At 47.2% G+C, this 15,096-nt stretch overlaps 1 protein-coding gene across 1 annotated transcript in view; it reads left to right on the forward strand.

Moving 5' to 3' along the window:
• The first annotated feature begins 795 nt into the window (after positions 1-795).
• Positions 796-15,096, forward strand: part of XPO7 (exportin 7) — a 29,589-nt gene continuing 15,288 nt past the window's right edge. Inside the window, exons 1-10 of the mRNA XM_010024131.1 lie at positions 796-963; positions 2,638-2,731; positions 3,503-3,669; positions 5,670-5,735; positions 7,897-8,001; positions 10,248-10,413; positions 10,963-11,036; positions 12,343-12,462; positions 12,871-13,017; positions 13,853-14,025. Coding sequence (XP_010022433.1) covers positions 796-963; positions 2,638-2,731; positions 3,503-3,669; positions 5,670-5,735; positions 7,897-8,001; positions 10,248-10,413; positions 10,963-11,036; positions 12,343-12,462; positions 12,871-13,017; positions 13,853-14,025 — 1,280 coding nt within the window. The remainder of the gene's footprint in view (positions 964-2,637; positions 2,732-3,502; positions 3,670-5,669; positions 5,736-7,896; positions 8,002-10,247; positions 10,414-10,962; positions 11,037-12,342; positions 12,463-12,870; positions 13,018-13,852; positions 14,026-15,096) is intronic.

A 15,096-nucleotide genomic window follows, 5' to 3' on the forward strand; every position in this document is an offset into this window, starting at 1 on the left:
TGGTGTGTGCTTTTGGCGTGGAGCTGCTGTGCTTGTGCGTGGAGCCCCGGCACCAGCTCGGCTTCGCAGAGCTCTCTCCTCCCAGGCTGAATCCAGCAGCCAATGTATCCTGCTTCTGCAGAGCACAAACATTCTGCTGGGCTTGTCATGCCCTGGAAACTCAGAACAGAGCCCGAAAGCAGGTGAAAATACCTGCTCATTAATGTAGCAGCAGGAACTCGGGGGAATACTTCTATCCATCTGGGAAGTCACTTTTTCATTAGGACACCCAAGATTTCACTGGGGGAAACCATCTGCCTGGATCACAGCTTATGGCAAATATTTTCCAGTTGTTTGAGCACAGAGAACCTGCCTGGTAGTTCTATTTCCCTTCAGAGGTGTTCACAGAGATGCTACTCAAAGGCTTCCATCTCATTCTTCATTTGCTCTGCTCTGCTTTAGGTATTTGCATGTGAAGATTGAACACAAGATCCTTCCAGCATCCCGGGATGCTGAAATCCTCCCTTATGGTGCCCTGCAAAGGGAATATAAATGAAATTTGTAGGGATTTGACTCTGTATGACAGAAAAGCTAGACTTGAGGATGGGTTTTTTTCACTTCTATTGGCCAGATTAGGATGATTTGTTACAGGATGAGGTGTAAAAGGTTTTCCAGACCCCAGCAGCCACACGGTGAGGTGCGTTTCCCTTCCTTTGTGCAAACAGTGAAGATGTACATGCCTATATGTATATGCAATCCTCTAACCTGGGTTAAACTGCTGCATAACTAAACTGTAACCCCTCTTGTTTCTAACTGATGTGTTTTCCTGTGTTCCAGAGCCTAGCCCAGCTAGAGAACCTGTGCAAGCAGCTGTATGAGACCACAGACACTGCGACACGGCTGCAGGCAGAGAAAGCCCTGGTTGAGTTCACCAACAGCCCCGACTGCCTGAGCAAGTGCCAGCTGCTTCTAGAAAGAGGGAGTGTATGTAAAGCAATATAATTGTCCAAAGTGTGTCTTGATATTTTGGGCATTGATAAGGGAAGCAGCCTCAAGGTCTGGTATGCAGTGTTTATATCCCATACCCACTGTGCTCTCATGTATCTCAATCCGTGGGCAGCCTGTGCCAAAAAAAGCACTGGCTCTGGTGGCTAATTCTGCTGCTGCAGTGGTTCCTACAAATGGTTGTCAATTCTGATGTCTTGTGGCCTTGCTGCATTCCTCCCAGGCTTCCACCCAGACATGGCAAGCTTCAAGTTGAAAACATTATTATGGCAGTGGATTTCAAAGACTGGGGGAACCACTGCCTGCTCTGGAGGCTTTGGGGAGAAGGAAATGGTGTGTGTAAAGAGGTGCAGAGGGGATAAACCCAGCAGTGCTGCTTCTGGAATGTGTCATTGGAATGTTTCCCTGCTATAGTGTTGTCTTAATAACCCAGCAGTTTAACACAGGGAAAATCAGATCATGTGCTTTAGAATTAGTGTTACAGAAAGGATGTCAGAGATGCCAGCAGTAAATCCTGCCTGGCTTTTTCAGCTTGCTTCTTTGAAGTGGCCATTTGGTTCTTACCTTGCATCAGCACAAAGAATGTTTAAAATGGCTTTGCCACATGGCTGTGCAAGATGTGACTTTTGGCACATCTTTTGTGCATCCCCCTTTCCTAGTTATCAGACTGAAGCCTTGCTTCCAAAAATAGGGAACGTTAAAGAGCCCATTGTAAAGAGTAAGTCCTCTATGAGGAGGAGGAGGAGGCAGTGAAAGAAGGGGAGGAGAGTGGCCCTTAAGAGGCTGACCAAATGTACACACAACAAATGATTCTGCTTTGGGTTCAATTCGAAGTCCAAACCAAACTGATTGAAGCTTTTCTCTGGGAACTAATGACTGGTTTATCTGAGCATAAATCAAGTTTTATACAGATGTATAATCAGGGGAGTTCCTAAAGCCCACTTTCAGTTTGTGTGTGATCCATTGTCCCTCTGACCCTTGTGAAAGGGTTGTGGGGTTTTTTGTTCAGTCTGGATCTGACTTTATCCCCGTTGTCCTTGGGAATGTTGGATATCCTGCACCTTGGATACTTAGCTTTCTGCAGTATGTATATTCCAGAAATGAGCATGCAGAATGCTTGTCCCCCTGGCTGTGATTTGGAATTGGGTGCAGCCGGGCTGTGAGGTGGTTGGGTGCCGTCATCTGTGAGTCTCAGTTAGGTTACAGCTCAGTGGTCCTGTGCTGTGCTGGGGGAAACAAAGTTTAACCTCTATTTAGTGGTCAAGTGGAAGTTGTAAATGCTTCTTAAGGCACAGTAACGTACTCCTATGGCTCAGAGGGCAAATTAGCTTTTCCAGGCACGTGTTTAAGGTAACTTGGTGTCGTTTGATGATGCTTGCAGTTTACTCCTGCCTTCAGTGGTGGTTCTGTTGTCTTCTGCTCTTCAAGAGCTCTTCCTTTCTTTCTTAAACACTTCAAACACTAATTTGATGTGCTTTAATGTCTGAACACACAGAATAAATGCTATGGGAAGTATTTAGATTTACCAATGAGATGAATTCTTTAAACTTGTTTCCAGAGAGCAGTTTGCTTAAACCCCAGCATTGCTGCTCGATCTTTGACGTGCGCAGTAAACGCCTGCTTGTGTTTTGCTTTCTCACTTTCTCTTTGCAGTCATCCTACTCCCAGCTGCTGGCAGCTACCTGCCTTACCAAGCTCGTGTCACGCACAAACAACCCGTTACCGCTGGAACAGCGAATAGATATCCGTAAGTGCAAGGCTCACTTCTTCTAATCACACCAGTGGGAATGTCCTGTGGGCCTTCACCCATGGCTGGCAGGTTTTCTGCAGCCTGCTGGGCTTTGCACGGACATCCTGGGGTACGGGATGCCCAAAAGGCAAAGAAACATTTCTCTGTCTCAAGAGTTCAAGGCTACATATAGTGAGATTTTCTGGTGGGAAGGGAGTGACAACGTTATGGTCTTGCAAATAAACCAGTTGCACTTGATGAAGTTTTTTTGGGTATAAAGTAAGCGTGGTGCTTGCCTCTGCTGAGGACATGCTGTCCAAACTGCACATCCTTCCTGGGCCTCTGAAATACCAGTTAGGATATATCCGAAGGGGACAGTCAGTCTGTCTCGGTGCTCTTTCCTGGAGAACTGCCTTTCCCCCAGAGAGGGAGCCTGAATTCCATGGAGTCTGCTTTCTTCTTCACAAATGATGCGGTAGATGATCATCCCTGAGGAAAGGTCTTGAAATAGCTTCAGCTTTTCCTGCTATTTACATATGTTTGCAGAGGAGTGGACTTCATCTGGTAATACAAACCAAGCTGGGTTTGTGGGGCAGAACGCTCACCTGCCTCTAACCACTTTCCAGATCTGTTCCACAGCTTTCGTATGTTAAAGGCACAAGTAAAAGGGCAATATTTGTATCTGACCCACTACTGGTTGTTTTTTGAACTGCTTTCCTAAAGCAGTGTAACCATCTCAGTCCCTTCTGCCAAGTTTTCCTCTACAGATACTTCTTCTCTCTGTTTCAGGGAACTATGTGCTCAACTACCTTGCCACGAGGCCAAAGCTGGCAACATTTGTCACGCAAGCACTAATCCAGTTGTATGCCAGGATCACAAAGTTGGGCTGGTTTGACTGTCAGAAGGATGAATATGTCTTCAGGAACGTGATCACAGATGTCACAAGGTTTTTACAGGTCAGATTTTCTTTGTGAGATGAATACACACCTTGTGGCATTTGCAAGGCCGTGCACTTCCAGCTATTGTTTTGCACCTCAGTATCCTCTGTCCACTCCTTCATCTGGGCATTTGTTGGTGGAATAGTGACTGGCAGGGCTGAGCAGCTGACAACTGGCAGGACAGGTCAGTGGTTTACAACTTGAAGCTTGGTGGGGCAGAGGTTTATTTCTGGATGCTGCCACCATTAGTATGCAGTGGTTAAGACCCATCTTTTAGCGTTCCAGTTGCACAATTCTTCTTTCAAGCTTCAGTACACCCTGCTGATGAGTGCAAAATGGTAAACACGTGGGTTCATTGTCTAGGAGGGAAATAATGTGCCATGCTTGACTTGCTCCCCTTCACTGCAAGGGTGATACATGCCTGGAAATGGGGTTTGATATTTAGCTGAGTTATCGTAACGAAATGTAGCTCAAAACTAGCGTGTTAAACATGTTCCTGTTTCAGATTGTCTTTACAAGCCTCTTGGTTCATAAACATACATGCTGCCACCACAGTATAAGGGATTCATTCCCAATCCAAAAGACTGTATAGGTGGAAGGTTGCGTTTTTATCAACAGCTATCTCCAAACTGAACCTTCGTCCAGAGAGATCAGTAGCTCCTGTATCACTATGAGTACTCATTTATTTGCTCTGAAATTGTCCCAAAATTCAAAGTTGGAGGAAGACAGTGAGCTCAACATGACCAGAAACTGTTCCCAGTGTGGAAAAGGAGGTATAAGATGTACGAGGCTTTAATTCAGCAGTGGCAGAGTGTGTGTATTTAGACAACTGGCTAACTACTAGGATTTCGGGCATTTACAGGTGTCTGTGGTGAAGTAGGATCTAGAAGCTCAGTAATTTTAAAGCTCATGCTCCTTTCTGGGCTGGTAACCATGTCCCAGGTAGTTTGCAGATGCACTTAGCTGAAGTGGTGAGGACTAGATTCCTCTTTCTCCTGGCTGATGACATGGGGAATGTGTGCTGCTTAATCAGGACCCTCACTGCGTGGAATCCATGTGCAGGTGGAGATGGGCTATTCCTGCAGGCTCAAGTTTCCTGTTCTGGCTACTCTAGTGTACAGGAACCTGCCCTTGATCTTAAAGCTCTGGTTCAGCAAGGTTTGCCAGTGGCTTCTGTCAGATATTATCCTGTAAATACTGAGATTGTCATCAGGAGCTGGCTCCAGGAAAGAAGTGGCCATGTCCCAAGCCTAAATATGCCTCAGTTTCTCTCTTGCAGCCAAGTTGAGCTGGGGATCAGGGCAGTTTGTGCAGGAGGTGCAATGCGAGGTGGAGCTGGGAAAGGAAACATCATTTATTAGTTACAGAACAGAAACTGGGGCAAAGGAACAGCAGCCCAGGTTGTTTCTCTTCAGTCAGTTGATAAATGGATTAACGTTCCCAGTGAGGAGGTGTCTGTGACAGGCTCAGCTCACAATTGGCCCCTTGTTGGGAGTCTCCAGTGCAGGGAGTGGAGAGTGGAGTCCCTGCACGGGGAGATGGGCTCTGCCTGGCAGGAGGGTGGCTGCAGAAACCTGGTCAGCTGCTGCTTGTGGTGTTCAGGGTCTGGAGTTCAGAAAGGGGGAGGATTTATTTCCCAGAGTTTTTATCTGGCAGTTTTAATACTCATCCCACACAGCCTCTGTTAACATGAAACTGACTTCAGAAAACACATCTTTTCAGAGCTCAGGCATGACACAAAATAGTTGATTAAACTATTAAATAAAAGGAGCCTGGTTTTATTAGCTTATATCCCCCAACTCTTCAGACCCCTTTGCATTGTTCACAATACCCTGCATTCCAAAAGCGCGTTTAAAATTCTCCTTTGATGTTGCTCATGGGGGTTTTCCAGTCACAATACTACAAAAATAAAGCACTTGTAGACAAACGTGTCTTCCAAGCAGAAAGGTCTCTGTGCTGCTGAAGCTTTCTAGCCCCCGGCGCTGCTAACTGCATTCCCTGTCCCTTTGCTTCCCCAGGATAGTGTAGAGCACTGCATCATAGGAGTGACAATCCTGTCCCAACTAACTAATGAAATTAATCAAGTAAGTGCTACAGCCTTCCTCAGTGAAGTAAGTGTCCCAATTTTCTCATTCATATTGTTGTGTCCTGCTGTGTGGTGTCGGGGGGTTTGGTTGGGGTTTTGGTGTGGGGATGTTGTGTTGGGTGGTGTTCTTTTTTGTTCTGTTGTTGTTTTTACCCAGTCACTGTTGTGGTGGGATGCTGAAACCTCCTGTCCTGAGGAACTGTTTTGTTTCACTGGCATCTTCCATCTTCTCCCATATTTTGATGTAATTTCAGATAGGATCATGCAATCCCAGACTGTTTGTGTTGGAAGGGACCTTAAAGCTCCTCCAGCTCCAACCCCTGCCCCGGGCAGGGACACTTTCCACTAGAGCAGGTTGCTCCAAGCCCCTGTGTCCAACCTGGCCTTGAACAGTGCCAGGGATGGGGCAGCCACAGCTTCTCTGGGCACCCTGTGACCATTTCCTTGCCCAGGCTTTTGTACAACCCCAGCTCCATCTCCGTGGAGGCTGGTCCTTCACCTCCTTGAAGCAAGTCTGATGACCTCTAGAAATGATTCTGTTTCTGTCAGCATCTTTGTCCAGTGCTACACTCCTGCTTGCAGGAGGATGGTCAGCACAGAAGCTGGCACCTCTCCCAGTTCCAGTCTCTGCAGGTTGATACTAGAATAAGCAATGAAGTTAAAGCCTGATCAGAGATGTCTTCCTAGGATCTTGGCTATCAAACCTGCCACAGTTTACTACTCCTTCCTAAACATGCTCTGTGCCAGCGATTGCTCAGGGCTGGATTCAGTGACTCATCTGGGAAAGTCTAAAACTGCCATTACTTGCAAAATAATAAATGTGCCAACATGCCCACTCATCAGTGTGGTCCTGTGTGTGTGCATAGCAAAACCCACCCCAAAGCTCCCTCCTGGGGCTTCTCTTGGTAACTAGTGAACTTTCCAACTACATTGCTCGAGAGTTGAATTTTTCCTCGAGCTCTGTTTGCTGGGGTGCTTGTTCCATAAGCTCCCAGAACAGATAAAGCAGAGTGCTGGTCACTGTTGTGAAGTCTCACCTTTCATCCTGTGAGTACTGCACAGGCTTGCTCGGAGGTGCTGAGTGTCCCCTATGCTGCAGCAGGTCGCTGGTGAAAGCCATGTGGCCTCCTGGTGAAGAAAAAGAGAAATGCTTATTCCCCATGAGCCCAGACACACGTGAGATCTGCAGTGACCACAGAGAGGAAATAATGCTCATTTCCTTAAAGAGCCTTAAATCCAATAGCATGAGGTGAGGGATGTAATTCAGTCATTAGAGCACCTGACAAATACAGGTTCAGTTCTGGTCTGCCACCAGCTACTGGCTGATGCAGGGCTGCTTCTCACCTGTAATATGAGAGACGAGTGTTTGCATCCTCCATGGGGTTGTTGTGATGGTTCATACATTGAAGTGAGGTCTACGTGGTTAGAGCTGCACTGACTCCTGCAATGCTGGATGAGAAGGGTGCATGTTTAAGGTTAATGGAGGTGTACTAACAAAAGCTTAAGGAAAATGGAGCTTCACATTGTGTGCCTCTGGTTGAACCCAGTGGAGACTTTGTTATCCAGTGTAAAGCACTTTGTGTGGATATGCCTCTTGGATCTCATCTCAGCTTTTTATTCTGCTCCAGTGAGAGGTCCAGAACTGGAGCTTACTGTGATAGGTACAGCAAAGTCCAAACTGGCTGGCAGTGGTTAACTGTCCTTCTAGTTTCTTCTCATCTGTGCAGGTTCAGGAGAGGATTTAGAATTGCTGGGAGTTGACCATGTGTCTGCCCAGGGCTTCAGGTAGGATTTAACTCTCAGGAGTTTGGAGCACTTTAGAAAGCAGTGGTGGAGTTTCTAAAATGACCGAAGTGCTGTTGATGCTGCTTTGGAAGAGGTTGAAATGAACATGAGAATAAATCCAATCCTGCTGTCAGGCAGGGTGTCGGGAAGCTGCAGTGTAAGTATTGTAGGTGGAAAGTCCTGTCATCAGCAATATGATGTTATCCGTGGAGGAACCATCGCATGGTGCATCCCCTGGAGCAGCCAAGCGGTGGGACATCACTCTGGGGAGGGAGACGTGGGTGTCCCAGGGCTTAACAGGGCTCCACCAGGTCCTGCTGCTCTTGTGCCACCTCTGCCCCTCAGCTCTAAGCACTGGTTTTCTCTCTGCTCAGGCGGATACTACTCATCCACTGACCAAGCACAGGAAAATAGCCTCTTCCTTCCGTGATTCGTCTTTATTTGATATTTTCACACTGTCATGCAATTTACTGAAACAGGTAAGGAAACTGTCATTTGGCATCTCTTCTGGGGCTGCATGTGGGGCAAGAGGCTTTGGGCAGAAGTTCCCTCTGATGGAACTCCCGTGGAACCAGCGCTGCTCTTCTGGAAGGGGCGTTCTGGGCTTGTTCTTCAGGAAAGCTTTGAGCTTTGTGTTAAAGGTTAAAAAAGAAATGAACATGACACAAATAAAGAAATAGAACTCTTCTCAATTCTGATCTGGACCGTGAGGCTTGGGTTAAACTTTGTGTCTTAAAGCACCAGGAAAGAGATGAGATGTTTGGTTCCCATTTTAAATATCTGATTTACAGGGCTGGCAGAGAGGTTTCCTGTTAAATAAGTCCTTGTCTCTTTTTTAACCTCACTTTAAAACCCATGTGGTGAGATAAGAAATGCCAGAGAAGACACATCTGGTAGCCTGAGACTGAAGCTTGTCCTGGACGTTTTAACCCATAATAAATATCCGCTTGTCTGGTGTTGCCCAGGTTTTTAGTTTGTTCTCATTATCACACAGGAGGTAACCTGCTTTAACAATACTCCTGGGCCAAGGCAGCAATGCTCTGCTACTGGGGTTGGGGTCGTGCCCCAGGAAGGCAGGTTTTCTCTCCGCTGAAGCAGCACATCTGTATTTTTAAGCAGGTAGAAGAAAATCTTTATTCTGCATCGGGTTTCTGTTCTAAAAAGCTAATCTGGAGTTCTGATGTGCCTTCAAGAACAGCCCTTCATGGGAAAGGCTGCCCCAGTAAGAGCACAGATGTGATTAGTTTCACTTTTATCCCTCCAGCTGAGGTGTCAAAGTTGACAAATAGCACAAAGAATGAAAAGGAGATGTTATTTTAAAGCTGTTTGGAATGAGCAGCTCTGGTTCTGTCAGGAACAGAGGTAGGGATGTGGGTGTCATTTCGTCTTTCTTCTCCTGGGTTCCAGAGGAAGCAGGGCTTGTACAGGGATGCCAATCACCCTTTCCCATCCTCCTGAGCCGCAACAGCTCTGATAACTTCTGCATTCACTGGCTTCTTTCAGGTGCATTTGATGGTTAAATAGAGATCTCAAGTAAAAGGATTCCTCTAGGTTAGTGAACAGCAGCTCCTGGGGAGGTGCAGGGCAGAGGCCTTGTAACTGCCCAGGCTTGTTGGGGAAAATTCAGCAAGTGCCTGTGCTAAGCCCAGAGGCATAAACCAGACCTGGGACTCCCAGACCTGCACTCCTGCTGCTGCCCTGTACCTGGCCTTGAACACTGCCAGGGATGGGGCAGCTACAGCTTCTCTGGGCACCCTGTGCCAGCGCCTCAGCACCCTCCCAGGGAAGAGCTTCTGCCCAAGAGCTCATCTCAATCTCCCCTTGGCCTGTCCCTCCATCCCTTGTCCAAAGCCCCTCTCCAGGTTTCCTGGAGCCCCTTTAGGCACTGGAGCTGCTCTAAGGTGTCCCCTTGAGGAGCCTTCTCTTCTCCAGCTGCCCCAGCCCAGCTCTCTCAGCCTGGCTCCAGAGCAGAGCTGCTCCAGCCCTCACAGCAGCTCCGGGGCCTCCTCTGGCCTCGCTCCAGCAGCTCCACGTCCCTCTGATGCTGTTGCCTTAGAGCTGGACCAGGTCTGCAGTTTTGGGGCTTATTTTGTTATTATTTTGGGGATTTTTGGTTTGGTTTAAGCACAGAGTGATAATACAAAGGATGGACAGGCTGGCCTGTCCCTGGAGTCCAGACCCAAATGCTACATTTTGGCTGCAGTGAAATGACCTGGCATTTTGTGTCCATTGAGTTCTTTGTGTTACTGGAGAGTATCCCTGTGTTCCCTGCCTGTGGCAGAGTGTGTAACCAGAGCAGGGCTTGTGCAGATCATCTGTGCAGCAGAAGTGAAGGCACTCATTTCCATAGGAGGGGTAGGTGGAGCAACAGGATTCCCTGCTGTGAAGTGCTCCTCAGGCAGGAAATGTATTCTTGTGTTTAACCTTAATAAGGACTTCCTTATCTCCGGAATCTCGTGGTATGATTGCATGCTGGCAAGCCTGGCTAGTTTTCCTCCTGTGCAGTACAAGCTGAGTGAAAACGAAAGTGCTGTTTATCCATCTCCTGTGAAGATAAAGCACGTTTATACACATGCTGTCTGTGAAAGTATGTGATCACTGGGGTTGGTGCTTGTGGCGTATGATCCTTCTGATTGCCACGTTCTGTTTCAAGTTAAATTACTGCCTCAGACTCAGCTGTCACCTTGATTTCTTTTTCCTTTCTGTAATCCCATGTCTTTTATAGGCTTCTGGGAAGAACCTGAACCTGAATGATGAGAGCCAGCACGGGCTGCTCATGCAGCTGCTTAAGCTCACACACAACTGCCTGAACTTTGATTTCATTGGCACATCAACAGACGAGTCCTCAGATGATCTTTGTACTGTGCAGATCCCAACCAGTTGGAGATCAGGTAATCTGGCTATGATCTGCGCCACAGCAGCTGAGAGCAGGGGTGACCTGCTCCATCCCTTGTTGTACTGCAATAAACGGCCATGCAGGATGTCAGGTGTAAAATCCAGCCTTTCCTTAGTGCCATTGCAAATGCAGTTCAGTTGGGGTTGCTTCTCTTGAGCTACAAAAACCCCCTCTGCCCTTCCAGTCTTCCACCTGCCAATTCAGGAAACAGCAAATGGTTGGTCTGCTTTAGAAATGGCAATACCAAGTGACTGGGCACCTGCTCTCAGCATCCTTGCTGTTCTCACCAGTCACTTTGCAGGCAGTTTCACAGATTGCGTGCTTAAAATATCTCCCTGTAATTTTGTCTTAGCAGCAAGTACCAGGAGGTTTACTTTATTTCTAGGAAAGGCAATTGGGTAAAAATGTCAAATCTTTTGGGAATGTTCTCCCAGAGTGGTGCTTCACATGACAGTACACATGCCATGGTTGGTAAGCTGAGCTTTACACCTGTGGAAAGCAGTAAATGGAGGTGTTCTCAAGATAATGCTCTGTTCTCTTTCAGCATTCTTGGATTCTTCAACCCTTCAGTTGTTTTTTGATCTTTATCATTCCATCCCTCCTTCGTTTTCTCCTCTGGTAAGTTCAGTGTTTATTTCCCTTACAGACTCCACTACCAGACAGCATGTGTAGGATTCATCTGGGAGACTCCTGTTGATTAAAATGCCTTAGGCTGGCTTCAGACAGCTGCCTCCACACTGATGACACTGCCTCGTGCTGCAGTGACAAAGGATCCAGTGCTGCTGCTTGTATCTTGATGCGTCTGCAGGTTTAGGTTTGACCTAAGAGCAGCTTATTTGCTTCCAACCCGCTTCCTTGTCCTTCCATAGCTTAGAGCCTGCCTGCTCACTCTTCCAGCCAGCCCTTTTTGAGGCATGCTATTTCCACTGCACTGCTGAGTTGATCCTAAAAGCATACTGCGAGTAGGTAGGGAGCACAACCGAGGAATGTTGTTTCTGCTTCCACACTTTCAAACTAGGCCATGTCCCACTTGGATGAAGTGGCCAATAGAACAGCTGAACTCAAAGTTGGATTATTTCTTCTTGGAAAAAAAAAAGACTTGCCTGCCAGACATTGCTCTGTGTGATAAGTACTTCTCATAACTGATGCCACAATGAAGAGGTGCCCTTTGGCAAGGGAGGAAAGGGGCCTCCAGAGGTACTTTTTCCTCTGAGACTCTCAGCACTGCTCATGATGTTGAAGGGTTACTCACTAGTTCTGAATCTAGAGCCTTAAATATTCATGAGAGATTGTAATAGTGTGAGGTTTCCTTGTATTCTTGTTATTGAATAGAAATCTGAAGCAATTTCACCTTTAATTGTGCTGCCTCTGTGATCAGTGAGTGCAGGAGCCAGCAAGAGAAAGGCTGAGCAACTGAACAGTCAGAGCTGGTCAGAGGGAATGGGGTTTTGCCCCTGGATAAGGCTTGCAGGGTGCTAGTCCTAACTAACTGCTGCTGCTCTTCCAAATCCTATTCACTACCCTGTTACTACTGCAGCTGCACCCTGGGAATTTGCTCTGGATTTAAATTCCAGAGGGTGGGTTGAGAACAACTTCATTTATTTTTATTCCTGCCTTTCATTCTGCCTCCAGAGATACTTCTCCAAGTCTGAGTTAAGTTCAGCAGCTTTCCCTGCCAATCCGGGGGTATTTTCAGTCTGATGCAATCTGTATCCTCCATCTGAAGAAATCCCAGCATTTTTGGGAGCAGAGTTTGGAACACACCTTTGATATACCCAGATGACACAGAATTGCAAAGAGAAGGAGCTGTTACATAGCGTGTGAAGGAGCAGCAGACTGAAATGATTCCTTATGTCATGAAAAGGAAACGTGCTGTTCACTTTACTGCTCTGATCCCTCCCTCTTTATTCTCTGCCCCTTCCAGGTTTTATCCTGCCTGGTGCAGATAGCCTCTGTGCGCAGATCCCTCTTCAACAATGCAGAGAGAGCAAAGTTCTTATCTCATCTCGTGGATGGAGTGAAACGAATACTGGAAAACCCCCAGGTGAGTATTTGGATGCAGGCAGTGGAATCTGGTCTCTGCTTACTCAGCATCATGGGTTTTCACCACAAATACTTTCTAATGTGTGTCCCCCACTTGTAGCACTGGAGTGAAGGGTGCAGCATAGAATCCCAGACTGGTTTGCGTTGGAAGGGACCTTAAAGCTCATCTAGTCCAACCCCTTCCACTAGAGCAGGTTGCTCCAAGCCCCTGTGTCCAACCTGGCCTTGAACACTGCCAGGGATGGGGCAGCCACAGCTCCTCTGGGCACCCTGTGCCAGCGCCTCAGCACCCTCATCTTGCTGCTCTCTTCCTTTTCCTACCATTTCACCATCACTCTGCCCCTCCAGTAGCTGACCACCAAGCACCGGGGAGTGTTTCTCAGTTCTTCTCCTCTTGTTCTCCTCTCAGAGTTTGTCAGACCCAAACAACTACCATGAGTTCTGCCGGTTGCTGGCCCGGTTGAAAAGCAACTACCAGCTGGGAGAGCTGGTGAAGGTGGAGAACTACCCCGAGGTCATCCGGCTCATTGCCAACTTCACCGTGACCAGCCTGCAGGTACAGAGCGGTTCTACTCACCCTCGAGGGGCATTCGTGCCCCTTGTCTTCAGACAAAATCACAACCCTCTTGGCTGTTCTTTGCCCTGTAATTTGCTGGCTGTTATTTTACCACAAAGCCCCTCAGGCTCTGGCAGAACCCTGTGGTGGAGCATTGATGATTCTCTGAATTCCTCCTGAATGGAGCAGGATGTGAGGGAAGGCAGAGTTGCTGTTCCTCCAGAGCCTTCCCATGTCCTAGCAGGGGGAAAAAACCCAGCTTGTTAAATAAGGTTTATTTTTAGACTTATGTATCAATCACTTTTAAAATGCAGTTGAAGGGATTGCTTGTAGCATTAATATCATGCCACATTCCCACTGTGTTTTCCACTGGTGGATGCAGCTTCTAACTGCGCCCCTGCACAGAATATGGTCAAGAAAACTGTACAGCTTGCATAATGCCTTTGTCTCCTAAATCTTAATGTTTATCTGGAGAACAGTTTTAAGCTGTACATTCATTCAATTGGGGGAGCTGTTTGCAGCAGGCTACAGCATGAGCTCAGCAGCAGTTTGGGACCAAAGGCTTTGGCTCAGCTGCACAGCCCAGGAACTAAGGATTGTCTGTCAGTGTTCACTGGATGCTGATAATGCCTCTTGCATTCAGGTGGGAAATACATTGCTCACATTGACACCCACATCATAGCTTCTAGATATTGCCTTATCTGTGCTGGACTCACGGAGTCCGAATAATCTGAGTGAAAGAACCAAGATCATAACTTGGTTTCCTTGGCCTCTCTCCTCCTTGGTTTCCTTGGCTTCTCTGCTCCCTGCTTTCCTGGCCCTCTCTCTCCTGCAGCACTGGGAGTTTGCCCCGAACAGCGTTCACTATCTGCTGAGCCTGTGGCAGCGCCTGGCTGCGTCAGTGCCCTACGTTAAAGCCACAGAGCCTCACATGCTGGAAACATATACCCCAGAAGTCACAAAAGCTTACATCACATCCAGGCTGGAGTCTGTGCACATCATCCTGAGGTAAGCAGAGCAGAGGGATGGCAGCAGTCTGCCTGCCAGCACCAGGCTGACACAGCAGGCTCCAGTGTGTTTCCATTCTGAATTCTTGTTTAGAAATGGGCATGGCTGCAGGAAGTTCTGTGAGTCACCACTGGTTCCTAAGGCTGGTTCACCTAAACTGCATATTCTGCCTCTTACGAAAAAGAAATGTTTGTTTTAAGCTGGGTTTTTTGAGACCTTGCTCAGTCTCAGATGGCTGAGATTGATCTGAGTGGTCTTTGGTTATGTGTAGAATTCATCTTACCTGTTATCAAACATCTGCAGCATACCATTTACACTGCCATCGTAGCAGAGAGGAATATGTACACAAAGTGTGACTCAGTTGTTATATCTCTGCTGCAGGATGGCAAAATTATACCTTAAAGTGTCTTCTTTTTTTTTTTTTCCCCTGTGAGTGTAAGTGCAGCTTTACAGGACTCTTCAGTGCCTGAATTTGTGTGGGATGAATTCCACCTTGTGTGTGTTTGTGTTTGATGAAGACAAATGGTCAAATAGAGTAAAATAGTGCCTCTCCTCAGGAAGACTGAGCAGCTTATCCCTCTTTAGGTGTCTAGCAATGGAAGGGGGGGAGCAGCAGGGGTAGCTGGTTCTGGAGTTTGCAATAAGCTTATTGTTGAGGTTTGTGTACTTAGAGGAAACAGCAATAAAACATGGAGAAAGATGGGAAGCTTTGTTAGACAAAGACAACCAGAGACCTTGTTCTTGGCACTCCACATTCTGTTCAAAGACCTGGATGAATGTTAAAGATGTAAGAAGAGCTTACTCATCCCAGGTCCCAATGGCCTTCCCACCTGAGCCACTGCTGTGCTGATTTATGGCCACAGTAACAGTCAAATGATTGCATCGGTTGATGCAGCTCTTCACCCTGGCAAAGGGCAGAGGTAGAGACTTGAGTCATTGGAATTGTTGTAGGGCTGAGAAAGCATCTTCTGCATGATAGAAATAAGCTTATGTTGTTCTACAACCCTGGAAGAGTGTTGGAAGAGACCTTAAAGCTCCTCCAGCTCCAACCCCTGCCCCGGGCAGGGACAC

Source organism: Nestor notabilis, unplaced genomic scaffold (assembly GCF_000696875.1).
Source record: "Nestor notabilis isolate BGI_N333 unplaced genomic scaffold, ASM69687v1 scaffold14421, whole genome shotgun sequence".
Lineage (NCBI taxonomy): Eukaryota > Metazoa > Chordata > Aves > Psittaciformes > Psittacidae > Nestor > Nestor notabilis.